Genomic DNA, 15,745 nt, shown 5'->3' with positions numbered 1-15,745 from the left:
TTATCAAATCGGTCATATAGAATATCTTTTGGCTCCAATTTAGAATATGTTCAAAGATTGCGTGTTTATGGTTTCAAACAACTTAACTATTGAAAAATAACGCTCCAACGGAATCAAGACAAAATTCAACTTTAAATGGAATTTATGGAGGTAGGCTATTATATTATATTAATCTATTAACCCATTAAATGCACAATATAAGTGCAACTGAAATATTTATTGAGATCAGAAATTCAGTAAGAAACCCATATTTTCTTAAAAAAAAAAAAAAAAATCCAGTTCCCAACATTAAATGTTAAAAAGAAATTAAAATGCAATTCTTACATAAACAAAAGTAACTTTTTACAGCAAATAAAAGACAGGATTGCACTGTTAAATGAGTGATAAGTGTTTTTCAGTCTAAACATCCAATATTCCTGTGCATTTTTCAGCAGCTAAAACGTTTAGACATCAAAACAGAACATAAACCATGAAGACACGGGAAAGTAGCTTTTGTAGCAGAGCGGCTGTTGCTTTTGTTCAAAAACAATCTTTCATTTAAGAGAGAAAATTCACCATGATGCATTCATTTAAAGGCTCAACGTCAGAAGAGCAGTAGTTACATTCAAGTTTAACCTAAAATCAGTACTAGAAAAAGAACGTTTTCACCATGCCTGTCCTGGTAAGACGTATGAGATTTGAACTTCACACAGTAGTGCAGTATTCACCCAGCACCAATCAGTCTTTACAGCAGGTGTCCTTTCCCACCACTGGGAGGTTCAGAACGGCCACTAATGAGAGTCTGTGACAGTCTTTAGCTTGAGGGATTCTAGCTTTCAGTCTTTAGCTGTCAGCAGGCACATCATGTGATCAGGAACTACATCTCAGCAAGCTCTGCTTGCTTCTCATTCTCAGACTCCGGTTGGTTGTCATCATCACCGTTATAATTTGCCACATCATCCTCTAGATCTTGACCAACACCTTGATTTTCATCTGTAAAAACAGAAAATCCTTTGTAATTTTATTGCCTAGGACAAAAGCTTTATTAAATAGGACAAATTGCTTTCTGTGACATGCTGTCAAGTATCTCATAAAATAAATAAGAAAGTCAGCCCTCTGTTTGTAAAATAAATAAATAGTAGTAGTCATGAATATTTCTGCATGATACTGAAGAGCACCTTTAATCCTGGAGAGCTGTTTTTCTATCTCGCCCTCATTGTCGTACATAATGGCATCATCTTTCCCAATTGCTGCGTCTTCCTCTTTCCTGTCCTCAATTTTGGTATCTTTCTCGTCTCCAATCCCCATGTCATCTTCCTTTGGGTCTAAAATCCCTGCTTCATCCATTACAGTATCTGTATGAAGACAGAGAAAATTAGTTATGTGTGTGTGCGTGTGTGCTTCTTTGATGGCTGGATTTTCTCCATTACTCCACCTGCATCCTCTGAAGCCGGTGCTTTAACATCCACCTCTGCTTCTGGAACTTCTTCCTTGGCTGGTTTGTTAAGGGTCTCATTCTTATTGGTTGGTTTGGAGGTGGGGATGGGCAAGTTTTGTAAAATTACAGCATCTTAGAGGAGCAGACAATGTTGTTAATACACATGCTGAAGGTACATGGAGAATTGTTTTCATTTTTTTGTAAGAAAGTTACAAGACTGAAGGCCTGTTCAAACAAAAAGTATGGATGCTATCATAGTTATCACTCTAAGTTATCTTGCCTGCTGCTTTTAAAGCCTGAGCTCTATGAAGTCAGGTGGATTCTGCTTGACTGTCATTGTTTTTAGCTGGAAAATTTTGTTCTGAAAGTAATTCCAACAATATTGTTCCTTTGTGTTTTTACTGTAGTAGTTGTGGACTTTGCTATTTGTCTTGCTATTCTCTTGATCATTAAAACTTTATAGTTACTGTCGCTGGTGTGAACAGCTTTAACGGGCACATTTAATAAGAGTGACTGATATTATGGAAACCTAAAACCACATTTTCAAGGCTTTGCTTACAATGACAGACTATATACAGGTGCATCTCAATAAATTAGAATGTCGTGGAAAAGTTCATTTATTTCAGTAATTCAACTCAAATTGTGAAACTCGTGAATTAAATAAATTCAATGCACACAGACTGAAGTAGTTTAAGTTTTTGGTTCTTTTAATTGTGATGATTTTGGCTTATATTTAACAAAAACCCAACAAAAACCTCAACAAATTAGAATACTTCATAAGACCAATAAAAAAAAAAAAAACACATTTTTAGTGACCTGTGGGCCTTCTGGAAAGTATATTAATTTACTGTATATGTACTCAATATTTGGTAGGGGCTCCTTTTGCTTTAATTACTGCCTCAATTCGGCGTGGCATGGAGGTGATCAGTTTGTGGCACTGCTGAGGTGGTATGGAAGCCCAGGTTTCTTTGATAGTGGCCTTCAGCTCAACTGCATTTTTTGGTCTCTTGTTTCTCATTTTTCTCTTGACAATACCCCATAGATTCTCTATGGGGCTCAGGTCTGGTGAGTTTGCTGGCCAGTCAAGCACACCAACACCATGGTCATTTAACCAACTTTTGGTGCTTTTGGCAGTGTGGGCAGGTGCCAAATCCTGCTGGAAAATGAAATCAGCATCTTTAAAAAGCTGGTCAGCAGAAGGAAGCATGAAGTGCTCCAAAATTTCTTGGTAAACGGATGCAGTGACTTTGGTTTTCAAAAAACACAATGGACCAACACCAGCAGATGACATTGCACCCCAAATCATCACAGACTGTGGAAACTTAACACTGGACTTCAAGCAACTTGGGCTATGAGCTTCTCCACCCTTCCTCCAGACTCTAGGACCTTGGTTTCCAAATGAAATACAAAACTTGCTCTCATCTGAAAAGAGGACTTTGGACCACTGGGCAACAGTCCAGTTCCCCTATCAAAAGCTACTCTCGATGCTGCGCTGAAAGCGCTATGGGAGAACATTCTTTATTCGACCGGTTGTGAAGCACGTGTGTCAAACACGCCAAGAATTGGCCTAAATAACCTCGGTTGGTGACGTCATGATCACATGCACCTGCGAGGTTATAAATAGACGTGACACGGAAACATCCTCAGGTTTCTTTGTCTTCAAGGACCGCATTGTGTGTGTGCGTGTGTTGTGAGAGAGGAAAAAAAAAAAAAAAAAGGTTATATAATATATAAGATATATATATTAGTAAGATGGCAGAGTCTGTTAAGAGATGCGTGCCTCCGTGTCAGAGGCTCATCTCAGAGGACGATCCTCACAGATTCTGTTTTGAGTGTTTGGGGGAAGAGCACGCTGCCCTCGGGCTCGAGGGAGAATGCGAGCACTGCGATGTTCTGCCTATCAAAGTGCTTGGCAGCTCGCTTTTTCAAAGACGAGCGAGCCGCCGCTCCCTCGGGAAAATCCTGGGGGTCGCGTGTTGATCTGGCTGAGGCGCGTGAGACGGGTCCGCCCCTTTCTCTCGCGCTCTCGCCGGATCACGAGGTCCTCGCGTCCGCTTCTGAAGCGCGCTTCGGCGCTTCTTCTGAACGGGCCGAGGATTCTTCATCTCATGCTTCTGTGGAGATGGAGAGTGCCATCTCAGAGCGCTCCTCTCGCGATGATAAAGCGTATGAGGAGTTACTCGAGGTGGTAACTCGAGCAGTCGATCGTTTACAACTAGACTGGCCACAGGAGCACGAGACCCCCAAGCGCTCAAAATTAGATGACAGGTTTCTGTCAGGTGGTCGGGGGGAGGGGCCTCAGCGACGGTCTCTCCCCTTCTTTGGCGATCTCCATGATGAGCTAGTTCGGTCATGGAGTAAGCCCTATTCGTCCCGTGTCTTCGTGCCATCGACGCCGATTTATTCGACTATCGTGGATGCAAAGGCACGGGCTACAGCATGATGCCCCAGGTGGAAGAGACGCTATGGCTATCTCTCCTGGGACTTCATCCTCCTGAAAAAGCCTATGCTCCCCACCAAGCCTTGTAGAATGACATCCTCGCTGGTGGGGAAAGCTTTTCAGGCAGCGGGTCAGGCTGGTGCTGCCCTGCACACCATGGCGGTTCTGCAGGCGTACCAGGCTGACCTGCTCAAAGACTTGAGCACAGGCGGCACCATCGATGAGGCGTTTTCAGAGCTTCGCCGGGCCACAGATCTGTCTCTCCGTGCGACCAAGCAGACGGCCCGTGCCATCGGCCGTTCTATGGCTGCCATGGTTTCCACGGAGAGACATCTGTGGCTTAACCTCACGGGCATCAAGGAGAGGGATCGATCTTTCCTTCTTGATGCCCCCGTCTCGCCTTCCGGCCTATTTGGCGAGGCTGTCAACACGGTCGCCACTAGGTTTCGGGAGGCGAAGCGCTACGAAGAAGCGTTTGTGAGGTTCCTCCCCCGCCGTGCTCAAGCGTCGGGACTGTCGGCCACCCAGTCCCGACCAGGTCCGGTTCTTCTGAGGCGAGAAGCCCAGAAGGAGAGTGTGGCGAGTCGTGCGCCCCCTCGTAGAGACTGGGGAGCGGCTCGCCGCACTTCTCAATCTGCCTCGAAGAGACCGGACCTGCAGAGCATCATCTCCGCCAAAAAGAAGTCCTGAGGCTGGTGCGCCCAGGACCGTGGGGGTGTGTCCCCCCAGGGAGGGGCGCGTACAATTCCAACAGAGAATAGAGGCTCCTTCCTGGCACCCTCAGGGGGCCGCTGTACAATCTCCGCCGCCACTGGCGTTTCGGGGACCAGCGGTCTCCAGCGAAATGTTAGGTGTTCGGTTTCCTCCTGCCACGTTTCAGGATGCCAGACATCTAACATCCCCCCATCAAAGCGAAGTGTCAAAACTAGTGCCCCTTTCAGAGAAGCTGGCAGCGTGGAAGCTACTGCCAAATATCTCTCCGTGGGTAGAAAGGACTGTAGAGAGAGGCTACAGGGTTCAGTTTACATATCGTCCTCCGCGTTTCAACGGCGTGGTCTCCACTTCCGTGAAACCGAACGAGCACATTGTTGACACAGGAGTTGCAAACTCTGCTGGACAAAGGGGCCATAGAACGTGTTCCCCTGCCAGACAGACACTCAGGCTATTACAGCCGGTATTTTCTTGTTCCCAAGAAAGATGGGGGGCTGCGTCCGATTTTAGATCTTCGCGGGTTGAACCGCTACCTCAGAACATACAAGTTCAAAATGCTGACAATCAAGATGATTGTTTCTCACATCCAATCAGAGGATTGGTTTGTGACTATCGATCTAAAGGACGCTTATTTTCATATAGAAATATTGCCACAACACAGGAAGTTCCTGAGGTTCGCTTTCGGGGGCGAAGCCTACCAGTATCGGGTTCTTCCGTTCGGCCTAGCCTTGTCACCCCGCACTTACACCAAATGCATGGATGCAGCTCTGGCTCCTCTACGACTCCAGGGCATCCGCATTTTAAACTACATAGACGACTGGCTGATTCTGGCTCAGTCTCAGGAGCTAGCGCCGACATCGGGATGTCGCCCCAGCTCATCTCGAATCTCTGGGGTTGAGACTCAACGCCAAGAAAAGCGTTCTCTCTCCTGCTCAGAGGACAACGTATTTGGGGGTCGTATGGGATTCGATCACGATGCGGGCACAGCTGTCTCCTGCACGCGTCGAATCCATTCTAAACGCCCTAAAGAACATCAAGCTAGGCCAAAGATTACTGTTCATTACCTTCAGAGGGTTCTAGGTCTCATGGCAGCTGCATCCACGGTGATACCCTTGGGTCTCCTGCACATGAGATCGTTTCAGTTGTGGCTCAGAGCCAGGGGATTTCATCCAAGGGCCAATCCCCAGAGGCAAATAAGGGTTACGCGCCAGGGGCCGTACCCTTTCTGTGGTTCAGACCCGGTTTCTGACTTTGGGTCCCACTCTAGGTCCGTGCTGTCGCCGCAAGATGCTAACGACAGACGCATCCCTCACGGGCTGGGAGCGGTCTTAGATGGCCGTCCAGCCCAAGGGATCTGGAGAGGTCATCTTCTCGAATGGCACATCAATTGCCTCGAAATGAAGGCTGTATTTCTGGCCCTGAAATACTTCCTCCAGCAGTTAAGAGGCTACCATGTCCTAGTGCGGGTGGACAACACGGCGGTAGTCTCTTACATAAATCGTCAGGGTGGACTGCGGTCGCGCCGCTTGAACGAGCTAGCGCACCAGGTTCTGCTTTGGGCACAGGACAAGTTCCTGTCCCTCAGGCGATTACATCCCGGACATATGAATGTGGGAGCAGACTTGCTGTCCAGACAAGCTGTGATACACGGGAATGGAAACTCCACCCAGTAGTCAGTCAAATCTGGGAAAGGTTTCTGAAGCAGAGGTGGACCTCTTTGCTTCACAGGAGACAGCACAATGTCCCTCTACTTCTCTCTGACTCATCCAGCTCCCTGGGTCTGGACCCGATGGCCTACGTGTGGCCCAGACTGCGTCTTCACGCATTTCCCCGATCGCTCTGCTCCCAGGAGTCCTGGCCAAGGTCCGTCAAGAGGGTCTCGCCTCTTACTGATAGCGCCCGTTGGCCGACCAGAATATGGTTCTCAGATCTAATATCTCTCCTCGATGGCTCGCCGTTGGCGATTCCGGTGAGGAGGGACCTTCTCTCTCAGGCACAGGGGACAATATTTCATCCCGGCCCGAGCTCTGGAACCTTCATGTCTGGCCCCTGAGGGGACCAACTGAGACATGCTGGCCTTCCAGCCGATGTAATAGAGACTATTCTGAGCGCTAGGGCTCCCTCCACTAGAAGAACTTATGCCAGTAAATGGCGCGTTTTCGAAAGTTGGTGTCGACACACCATGCAGACCCAGCTCACTGCCAGATTGTTTCAGTACTGGAGTTTCTGCAAGAGAAACTGTCCTCAGGAACATGTCCTAATACTCTCAGAACTTACGTGGCCGCCATCTCGGCTTGCCATGCTCTGATTGATGGGGTTTCGTTGGGAAACACCCTCTAGTTGCCCGCTTCATTCGAGGAGCTAAGCGGTTGAGGCCGCCCGCTAGAGCAACAGTTCCTTCATGGGACCTAGCTATAGTGCTTGAGGGCTTAGTGGACACCCTTTCGAACCACTAGAGTCAGCGCCTGTCAGGCTTCTGACCCTAAAGATGGTTTTTCTAACAGCTATTACTTCTCTGAAGAGAATTGGGGATTTGCAGGCTCTGTCAGTCTCGTCATCCTGCCTAGATTTTGCCCTGGGCTGGTCAAAGCTATTTTGCATCCTCACCCTAGTTATCTTCCGAAGGTTCCATTCTCGACCATAAATCCGGTCGTTCTCGAGCCTTCTGCCCTCCGCCGTTCACGACACGGAGCAGGAGAAACTTCACTTACTGTGTCCAGTACGTGCTCTCCAGATTTCGTCCACCGCACTAGCTAGTGGCGTAAGTCGGAGCAGCTTTCGTATGTTTTGGAGGCGCAACCGGGCGGCTGCCACTCGACAGACTATGTCACATTGGGTGAGGATGCTATTGCCTAGCCTATGAGGCGGCGTGGTCAAGCTTCGCCTCTGGGTGTAAGGGCCCATTCAACCAGGGGATTGCATCTTCCATGGCTTTGGCAAGAGGTGTCCCCTTGCAGCAAGTTTGTGATGCGGCAGGTTGGTCCTCTCCGCACACATTTGTTAGATTCTATAGTTTGGATGTTCATGTTACTCCGGGCTCGCATGTCCTTGAGTCGACATCCCAGAGTCGTGTCTGAGACCTCTTTCATGTTTGTGCGCACACACTACACAACGTTGGGGGTCCAGACACTTCCAGTGCGGCGGCGTGGGTATTCTCGTTCCCATAGCGCTTTCAGCGCAGCATCGAGAGTAGCTTTTGATAGGGGAACGTCCCGGGTTACTTGACTGTAACCCTGTTCCCCGAAAAAGCGGGAACGAGATGCTGCGCCTCAATGCCGCACTGTAGTCGTGCCTGGACGTCCTTTCAGACAAAGGTATAACCTGAGGATGTTTCCGTGTCACGTCTATTTATAACCTCGCAGGTGCATGTGATCATGACGTCACCAACCGAGGTTATTTAGGCCAATTCTTGGCGTGTTTGACACACGTGCTTCACAACCGGTCGAACAAAGAATGTTCTCCCATAGCGCTTTCAGCGCAGCATCTCGTTCCCGCTTTTTCGGGGAACAGGGTTACAGTCAAGTAACCCGGGACGTTCTTCTTCTTCTTAGCCCAGGTAAGACGCCTCTGACGTTGTCTGTGGTTCAGGAGTGGCTTAACAAGAGGAATACGACAACTGTAGCCAAATTCCTCGACACGTCTGTGTGTGGTGGCTCTTGATGCCTTGACCCCAGTCTCAGTCCATTCCTTGTGAAGTTCACCCAAATTCTTGAATCGATTTTGCTTGACAATCCTCATAAGGCTGCGGTTCTCTTGGTTGGTTGTGCATCTTTTTCTTCCACACTTTTTCCTTCCACTCCAACATGCTTGGATACAGCACTCTGTGAACAGCCAGCTTCTTTGGCAATGAATGTGAAGGGTGTCAATGATTGTCTTCTGGACAACTGTCAGATCAGTTGTCTTCCCCATGATTGTGTAGCCTAGTGAACCAAACTGAGAGACCCTTTTGAAGACCTTTGCAGGTGTTTTGAGTTGATTAGCTGATTGGCATGTCACCATATTCTAATTTGTTGAGATAGTGAATTGGTGGGTTTTTGTTAAATGTGAGCCAAAATCATCACAATTAAAAGAACCAAAGACTTAAACTACTTCAGTCTGTGTGCACTGAATTTATTTAAAACACGAGTTTCACAATTTGAGTTGAATTTTAGCCAGAGGTTGCAAGTCATGATTTACATCCAAGTGTAAGAGATTATCAGAAAACATGGAAAGGTTTAAGCATTAAATGATAAATGGATTTTGAGGTATGAAGGTTGGTTCAAGATGAGATCAATAACATGCATTTTGAAAATGTGCTACAAGCATGAAAAATCTAAAATCATGTGTTTATTTATTTATTTATAAATTTTTTTTTTTTTTGAGGAGAGCTTTGAGAGGATTACTCTTCTGACTGATCTGACTTGCACTGAATAAGGGACTCGAGCCAGTAATCAACCACCTAGAAACCACAAAGAAGACTTAAACAGGCAACGCATACCTTTCTCATTCTTTTCCACAAATAACTCATTGGTCTGGACGTGAGCATCGTTTTTAGGCTGTGAATCCACATCTGGTTTGCCTAAAGTAATGTAAATAAAAAATCTAATAACTAATAACTCCATAGGCATTTTTATAATAAATATTTTTTTCTAGTTATGCCCTCGTAGAAATTGTGATTTAAAAAAATCTTAATCCTATGAATAGTTCACCCAAAATGACAATTCGGTCATCATTTACTCAGTTGTGCCAAACTGGATTTCTTTCTTCTGTTGAACATAAAAGAAGATATTTTGAAGATGTTCAGCAGAAGAAAGAAACTAAGGCTGCATATAAGAAAAACAGTAATACTGTGTAATATTATTACAATTTAAAATAAATGTTTACCATTTACTTTATTTTAAAATTTAATTTATTCCTGTGATCAAAGCTAAATCTTTAGCATCATTACTGCAGTCTTCAGTGTCACATGATCCTTCAGAAATCATTCTAATATGCCGATTTGCTGCTCGGTTATTATTACTGATGCTCAATTATAAATAATGGTTCTTATTCAGCTTTGCAGCACAGGAATAAATTACTTTTTTGAGGTGTGGAGGTTGCACTGAAAAAATGGCAGATGTTGTTTAAGCAGACAAAATAATGGAAAAATAAAACATGCATGTATAAATTGAGATAAGATTAATAACATGCATTTAACATGCAGTACTTGTGCTACAAGCATAACAACCTAAAATCATGTGGTTTGTTGAGGAGAGCTTTGCTGTTACTCTTCTGAGTGATCTGACTTGCATTGAATAAGGAACTCGAGCCAATAATCAATCACCTTCAAACCTCAAAGAGGACTTAAACAAGCAGCTCATACCTTTCTCATCCTTTTCCACAACTAACTGATTGGTTTGGATGTGAGCATCCTTTTTAGACTGTGAATCCACTTCTGGTTTGCCTTTTGGAGGTTCTGCCACATTCTTATCTGAATGATTTATAGCAGGAACATCAGATTTGGCTTTCTGCATGAAACCATCAGCATTCTGTGAAGGCCAGAGATTGTATCAGTGGAAAGGGGGAAAGAGACACCAAAAAGCTAAGAATCACTATAAAGGAGCCATTTTAGGCCACTTTTTCGCATAGCTGTACCTGTGGAGCAACTTTTTCAGATGTTTTTTGCTTTTCCAGTTTGACAGGTGCGATTTTTGCATTGCATTCCTCTTTCATGGCCTCAATTTGATTGTTACACCGAGTCCTGCAAAGTCCCATCATACACAGCTATTATCATACTGATGGAAGAAATGTAATGTCTTTTGTATTGTAGATTTGAGCATTCAAAATAAACCTACATTTCACTGGAGGCTTTCTTACTGATTGTGTCCATGTTATTTTGACAGGATTTCAGCTCGCTCTGCATTTTATTAACATCCTCCATTAATGACTTCATTCGATCTAGAAACAGAAAATCAACAGCAATGTGAAGGAAAGATGATATGCATCATAGAACACACATAATAGGACAAATATGAGGTTGATGCTTACTCTTCATGTCTTGCACTGTTTTAGCACTGGAGGAAATGTTGAGCTTCAGATTCTCCTACGACAGAGAAAAGACTTTTAGAACTAAGCATATCCTATATGACATTTTTGGCCATCAAAACCTAGTGACCTGCCTACCTAAGGAGCAAATTTGGGTATAATATCAGAGCTGATTATATAGACAGCATTCCCTACAGCAATACCTATGTAGAGAGCATTTTTGAGCATAACAGAATATCTGCCTATATAGTAGTGTTTCTATGTAGCCTATGTAGAGAGCATTTTTAGATATTAGAGCATATGTCAACCTAGGCATTTTTTGGCATCAATACCTAGTGATGCTCACATTACATTTCTGTTACATAACCCTTTAGCACCATCTAGCGTGATTTGACAATTCTTCAAAATGAAGAGTTTTGCTATAATATTAACACCAAAGGCTAGATGATTTTGTCTCTAAAATCCTTTCACTGTGAAGTGCTTTAATTCGGTTCATGAAACACAGAGAGTGTCGCATTGTTGCGTCAGATCTATGCCCCTTTGCTCACAGTTGATTAGTCCAGTTTTGGTTTGTGATCTCTTATGAGAATAAAACCAGCTCCAGAACAGGTTAGCTTTGTAGCTTAAGTTACTATGGTCATGAACACCGCTCAAACTAAACTTACCTGGGTAAGCACTGAAACTGGCTTTGTGCAATAGGCCATTCATTTTAAATTTCTAGAACTGGAAATGTCATGAAAAAAAACAAACAAACTCATAACACCATAGGCATTTTTATAATGAACATACATTTTAGTAGTTATGCTCAGGTAGAAATTGTGTGATTGAAAATTTCAGAAAGGCGGGGCATAGAGGAGCAACAATAATGTACAGTATGTGGAAGATAATGTGTTTTTTGAACCTTAAACCGCATAAACACGTTGCATTACACCAAATACACAAAATAATGTTCTTTTTAGCAACATCATATGACCCCTTTAAGTTAACGCGTTAAACTGACAGCCCTAATTAAAACATTTCAATTAGTCCAAACTTTTGACTTTTATTTATTATAATAAAATAATTATTTATTATAATAAAAATAATTCATTTTTTAAATAATGACCAAGAACCGCATTTTCACCTGAACTGCTGTGAGTGAGTGTAAGATGAGTGTTTTCATACTTTTTCTTGTTTCCAGGTGTTGAGAGCATTTTCCTGATGTCTCTGGTGTGTTTCCGCCAATAACTCCAGCTGCTCGTTCTGTCTGCGCATCTCCTCATCGAGCTTCAGCTTGCTCTGCATCTCTCGGTCTCTGTCTGCAGCCAGCTGCCTCATGCGGCTCTCCATCTCCAATATCCTACCCTGGAGGACCACAAAAAGAAAATTATAGTTAACAGTCACTCACTTCACCACTTGCCACAGACTTCATCTAATCACAGAGTGTCAAACCTGCAGCTCGATGTTTCTTGAGCTCGAGACCCAGTAGTTGAAGCCGAGCAGGAGGATGCAGGCGATGAGAGCCGCCACCAGCAAAGACGGAGAGCGACCGCCACGTCGACCGTTCCCGAGCGCACCCATCATGCTCAGTCACAGTCCCACAAACACCTTAAAAAATGGGTTTCTGAAAAAGAAAGAGCAAACTTTATATAGCGTATCTTACAGGCACATTAATAGCCACATAATACAGAAAATAACAACAAAGAAACATAAATGTAAAAATGAAGAGAGGAGAACAGACAGCTGTGTCTCAAAACCAAGTGCATGAGGCATTATAGTCTTCAAACTGCATTTTCATAACATACCTGTCTATAAGTATAGCATTTTTGGGCATTAAAATCTAGTGAGCTGCCCATCTAGATTGCACTGTTAGTCATCGTAGCCTAGTGTCTAATATAGACAGCACAGTATTAAGCAAATAAAACTCAATGCAGTTTTCATCAGCATCATGTCAGGATGGAGCAGCAGTGAAACTGCTCATGACAAAGCATTGTTTTCATGCATATTTCAAAGACAAGCATAAGTTTGTTTCAGAGAATGCTTCAATTCAACATCAACATAAGTTTTTGTTGTTGCAAATGTATTGTTGATCACAGCACTGGTTTATAGGAGTTTGTTGCTGAAATTAATTATCTCTCTCTTTTTATATATAAACTTTTACACCATTACGGAAGTGGGCAAAGGTGATTTCTCCCAAACAAATATTCCCCAGGTGTAAATGACTGAAGCAGAAGCGTTCTGCTACAGCAGAATGATGACAATGCATTTTAACCATTAATGAACATCTAAACTGTTTTGTATAGACTGACAACAAAAATGCTGCATTTGTTAACCCTATAAAGCCTACTGTATTACATTTATACAGCCTCCAAATTATCAACACGATAATTTCTTTATCATTTTAAAACTTTGTTGTAAAACCCGTTGTACAAATCTGTTGTATTGCATTGCATTTTATGGTTTGCCTCCACAATAGAAACTATATAGCTTTGATCATGAAATTAAGTATTTAAATATCATCTTACTAAGACATATTATGTAGTCTACCATACTGCTATAAAGATCTCATTGACTTACATTACAATTAACGTTTCATTTTCTTACTTTTTGCCCATTAATTAACAACTGCACCAAATTGCATATTTTGCTCAGTTTGAGCCTCTGAATAAAGTCTTCTTTCATCTTTGAATATGAGCTGCATACTATATATATATATATATATATATATATATATATATACAGGTGCTGGTCATATAATTAGAATATCATCAAAAGTTGATTTATTTCACTAATTCCATTCAAAAAGTGAAACTTGTATATTATATTCATTCATTACACACAGACTGATATATTTCAAATGTTTATTTCTTTTAATTTTGATGATTAGAGCTTACAGCTCATGAAAGTCAAAAATCAGTATCTCAAAATATTAGAATATTACTTAAGACCAATACAAAGAAAGGATTTTTAGAAATCTTGGCCAACTGAAAAGCATGAAAATGAAAAGTATGAGCATGTACAGCACTCAATACTTAGTTGGGGCTCCTTTGCCTGAATTACTGCAGCAATGCGGCGTGGCATGGAGTCGATCAGTCTGTGGCACTGCTCAGGTGTTATGAGAGCCCAGGTTGCTCTGATAGTGGCCTTCAGCTCATCTGCATTGTTGGGTCTGGTGTCTCTCATCTTCCTCTTGACAATACCCCACAGATTCTCTATGGGGTTCAGGTCAGCGAGTTTGCTGGCCAATCAAGCACAGTAACACTATGGTCATTGAACCAGCTTTTGGTACCTTTGGCAGTGTGGGCAGGCGCCAAGTCCTGCTGGAAAATGAAATCAGCATCTCCATAAAGCTTGTCAACAGAAGGAAGCATGAAGTGCTCTAAAATTTCCTGGTAGATGGCTGCGTTGACTGTGGACATCAGAAAACACAGTGGACCAACACCAGCAGATGACATGGCAGCCCAAATCATCACTGACTGTGGAAACTTCACACTGGACTTCAAGCAACATGGATTCTGTGCCTCTCCACTCTTCCTTCAGACTCTGGGACCTTGATTTCCAAATGAAATGTAAAATTTACTTTCATCTGAAAAGAGGACTTTGGACCACTGAGCAACAGTCCAGTTCTTTTCTCCACAGCCCAGTTAAGATGCTTCTGGCGTTGTCTCTGGTTCAGAAGTGGCTTGGTAGCCCTTTTCCTGAAGACGTCTGTGCGTGGTGACTCTTGATGCACTGACTCCAGCTTCAGTTCTCTCCTTGTGAAGCTCTCCCAAGTGTTTGAATCGGCTTTGCTTGACTGTATTCTCAAGCTTGCAGTCATCCATGTTGCTTGTGCACCTTTTCCTACCCAAATTCATCCTTCCAGTCAACTTTGCATTTAATATGCTTTGATACAGCACTCTGTAAACAGCCACACCTTTCAGTAATGACCTTCTGTGACTTACCCTCTTTGTGGAGGGTGTCAATGTTCGTCTTCTGGATCATTGCCAAGTCAGCAGTCTTCCCCATTATTGTGGTTTCAAAGAACAAGAGATACCCAGAATTTATACTGTAGGGATGGTCATTTATTCAAACTCAAATGTAAATATTCTAATATTTTGAGATACTGATTTTTGACTTTCATGAGCTGTAAACTCTAATCATCAAAATTAAAAGAAATAAACATTTGAAATATATCAGTCTGTGTGTAATGAATGAATATAATATACAAGTTTCACTTTTTGAATGGAATTAGTGAAATAAATCAACTTTTTCATGATATTCTAATTATATGACCAGCACCTGTATATATATATATATATATACAATTTACCAATGAACAAAAAATAAAAAGTAACAAAGAAAAACACATACTGCTCTCTCTCTCTCTGTGTGTTTCTCTATATGTTTATATATATACACATATATAATTTCTTCAAAGAAAGAAACGGAAATAAATGTGTTATCTATTGTTGCTTTCTGGGTGTGCCATTAAAACCTGCAGTTCGACTTTCCAAACCACCTTAATTTACTGTCTGCACTTTTTATTGACATCTCCACTAAACAAACACTCCCGAGAACATAGAGTGCTTGTGCACAGGATGTAATGCAGGACCAGACGCAGGATTTTGTGTAAATCATATCATATGATTGTGTGATATAGTAACAGTGACTGTGTTATTAATCATGTTCACTAGAGACTTTAACAGGAGGCAACACGTTACTGTACTGCTACTGTGCCTTTCAAATGGAAAAATATACTGTACGAACGACCAAAAGAAGGAGTATGAGAAAATATTATTATTATAATACAACCAAGCCACACATGGTGTAAACCCACTTAAAATCTAAATCATTTATGAAACTGCTTTTGTTTTGGTAGCATGCTTGCTAATACAGCTACTGTTATACTATTATCATCACACTTTCTTTTTTACAGCAGGTACATGTTATATATTAGTGTCAAATTGTTCTTACTGGCGTTAAATGTAGCAGGTCTCGTCAGGAACAGAGATGAAGCTCGAACATAGCGATATTAGACAGTCTTTCCGGGATCAAGTCGCAATAAACTGCAGTTTTTGCATTGAACTGCAACGCGCATGCGCACTTCGTTGGGATTAACTATTGTTCAGGAAACGCTGGCTTCATCGCCTGAAGTTGTTTTTGAGGTACTACAGGTGAAATTAAACTAAATAGTATTGCGACTTTTTACCATT

The 15,745-nt window shown here is 42.7% G+C and overlaps 1 protein-coding gene across 2 annotated transcripts; it reads right to left on the bottom strand.

Moving 5' to 3' along the window:
- Window positions 1-202: 202 nt before the first annotated feature.
- On the bottom strand, window positions 203-15,645 carry golm1 (golgi membrane protein 1). 2 transcript variants are annotated; one of them, XM_058785902.1, is made up of 11 exons: window positions 15,507-15,645; window positions 12,003-12,174; window positions 11,736-11,915; window positions 10,575-10,629; window positions 10,382-10,484; window positions 10,182-10,287; window positions 9,910-10,075; window positions 9,046-9,126; window positions 1,415-1,549; window positions 1,158-1,334; window positions 203-972 (listed from the first exon to the last, which is right to left on the bottom strand). In XM_058785902.1, exons 2-11 carry the CDS (start codon window positions 12,132-12,134, stop codon window positions 857-859), a joined length of 1,251 nt encoding a protein of 416 aa, XP_058641885.1. In that variant the 5' UTR covers window positions 12,135-12,174; window positions 15,507-15,645; the 3' UTR covers window positions 203-856. The 2 variants fall into 2 exon arrangements, with proteins under 2 accessions (XP_058641885.1, XP_058641886.1); XM_058785903.1 differs by lacking the exon at window positions 9,046-9,126.
- Window positions 15,646-15,745: the final 100 nt, after the last annotated feature.

The sequence above is a fragment of the Onychostoma macrolepis genome, chromosome 08, assembly GCF_012432095.1.
Source record: "Onychostoma macrolepis isolate SWU-2019 chromosome 08, ASM1243209v1, whole genome shotgun sequence".
Taxonomy (NCBI): Eukaryota; Metazoa; Chordata; class Actinopteri; order Cypriniformes; family Cyprinidae; genus Onychostoma; species Onychostoma macrolepis.
Note: the sequence above shows the minus strand (reverse complement) of the source record. Positions and strands in the feature narration are given on the sequence as shown.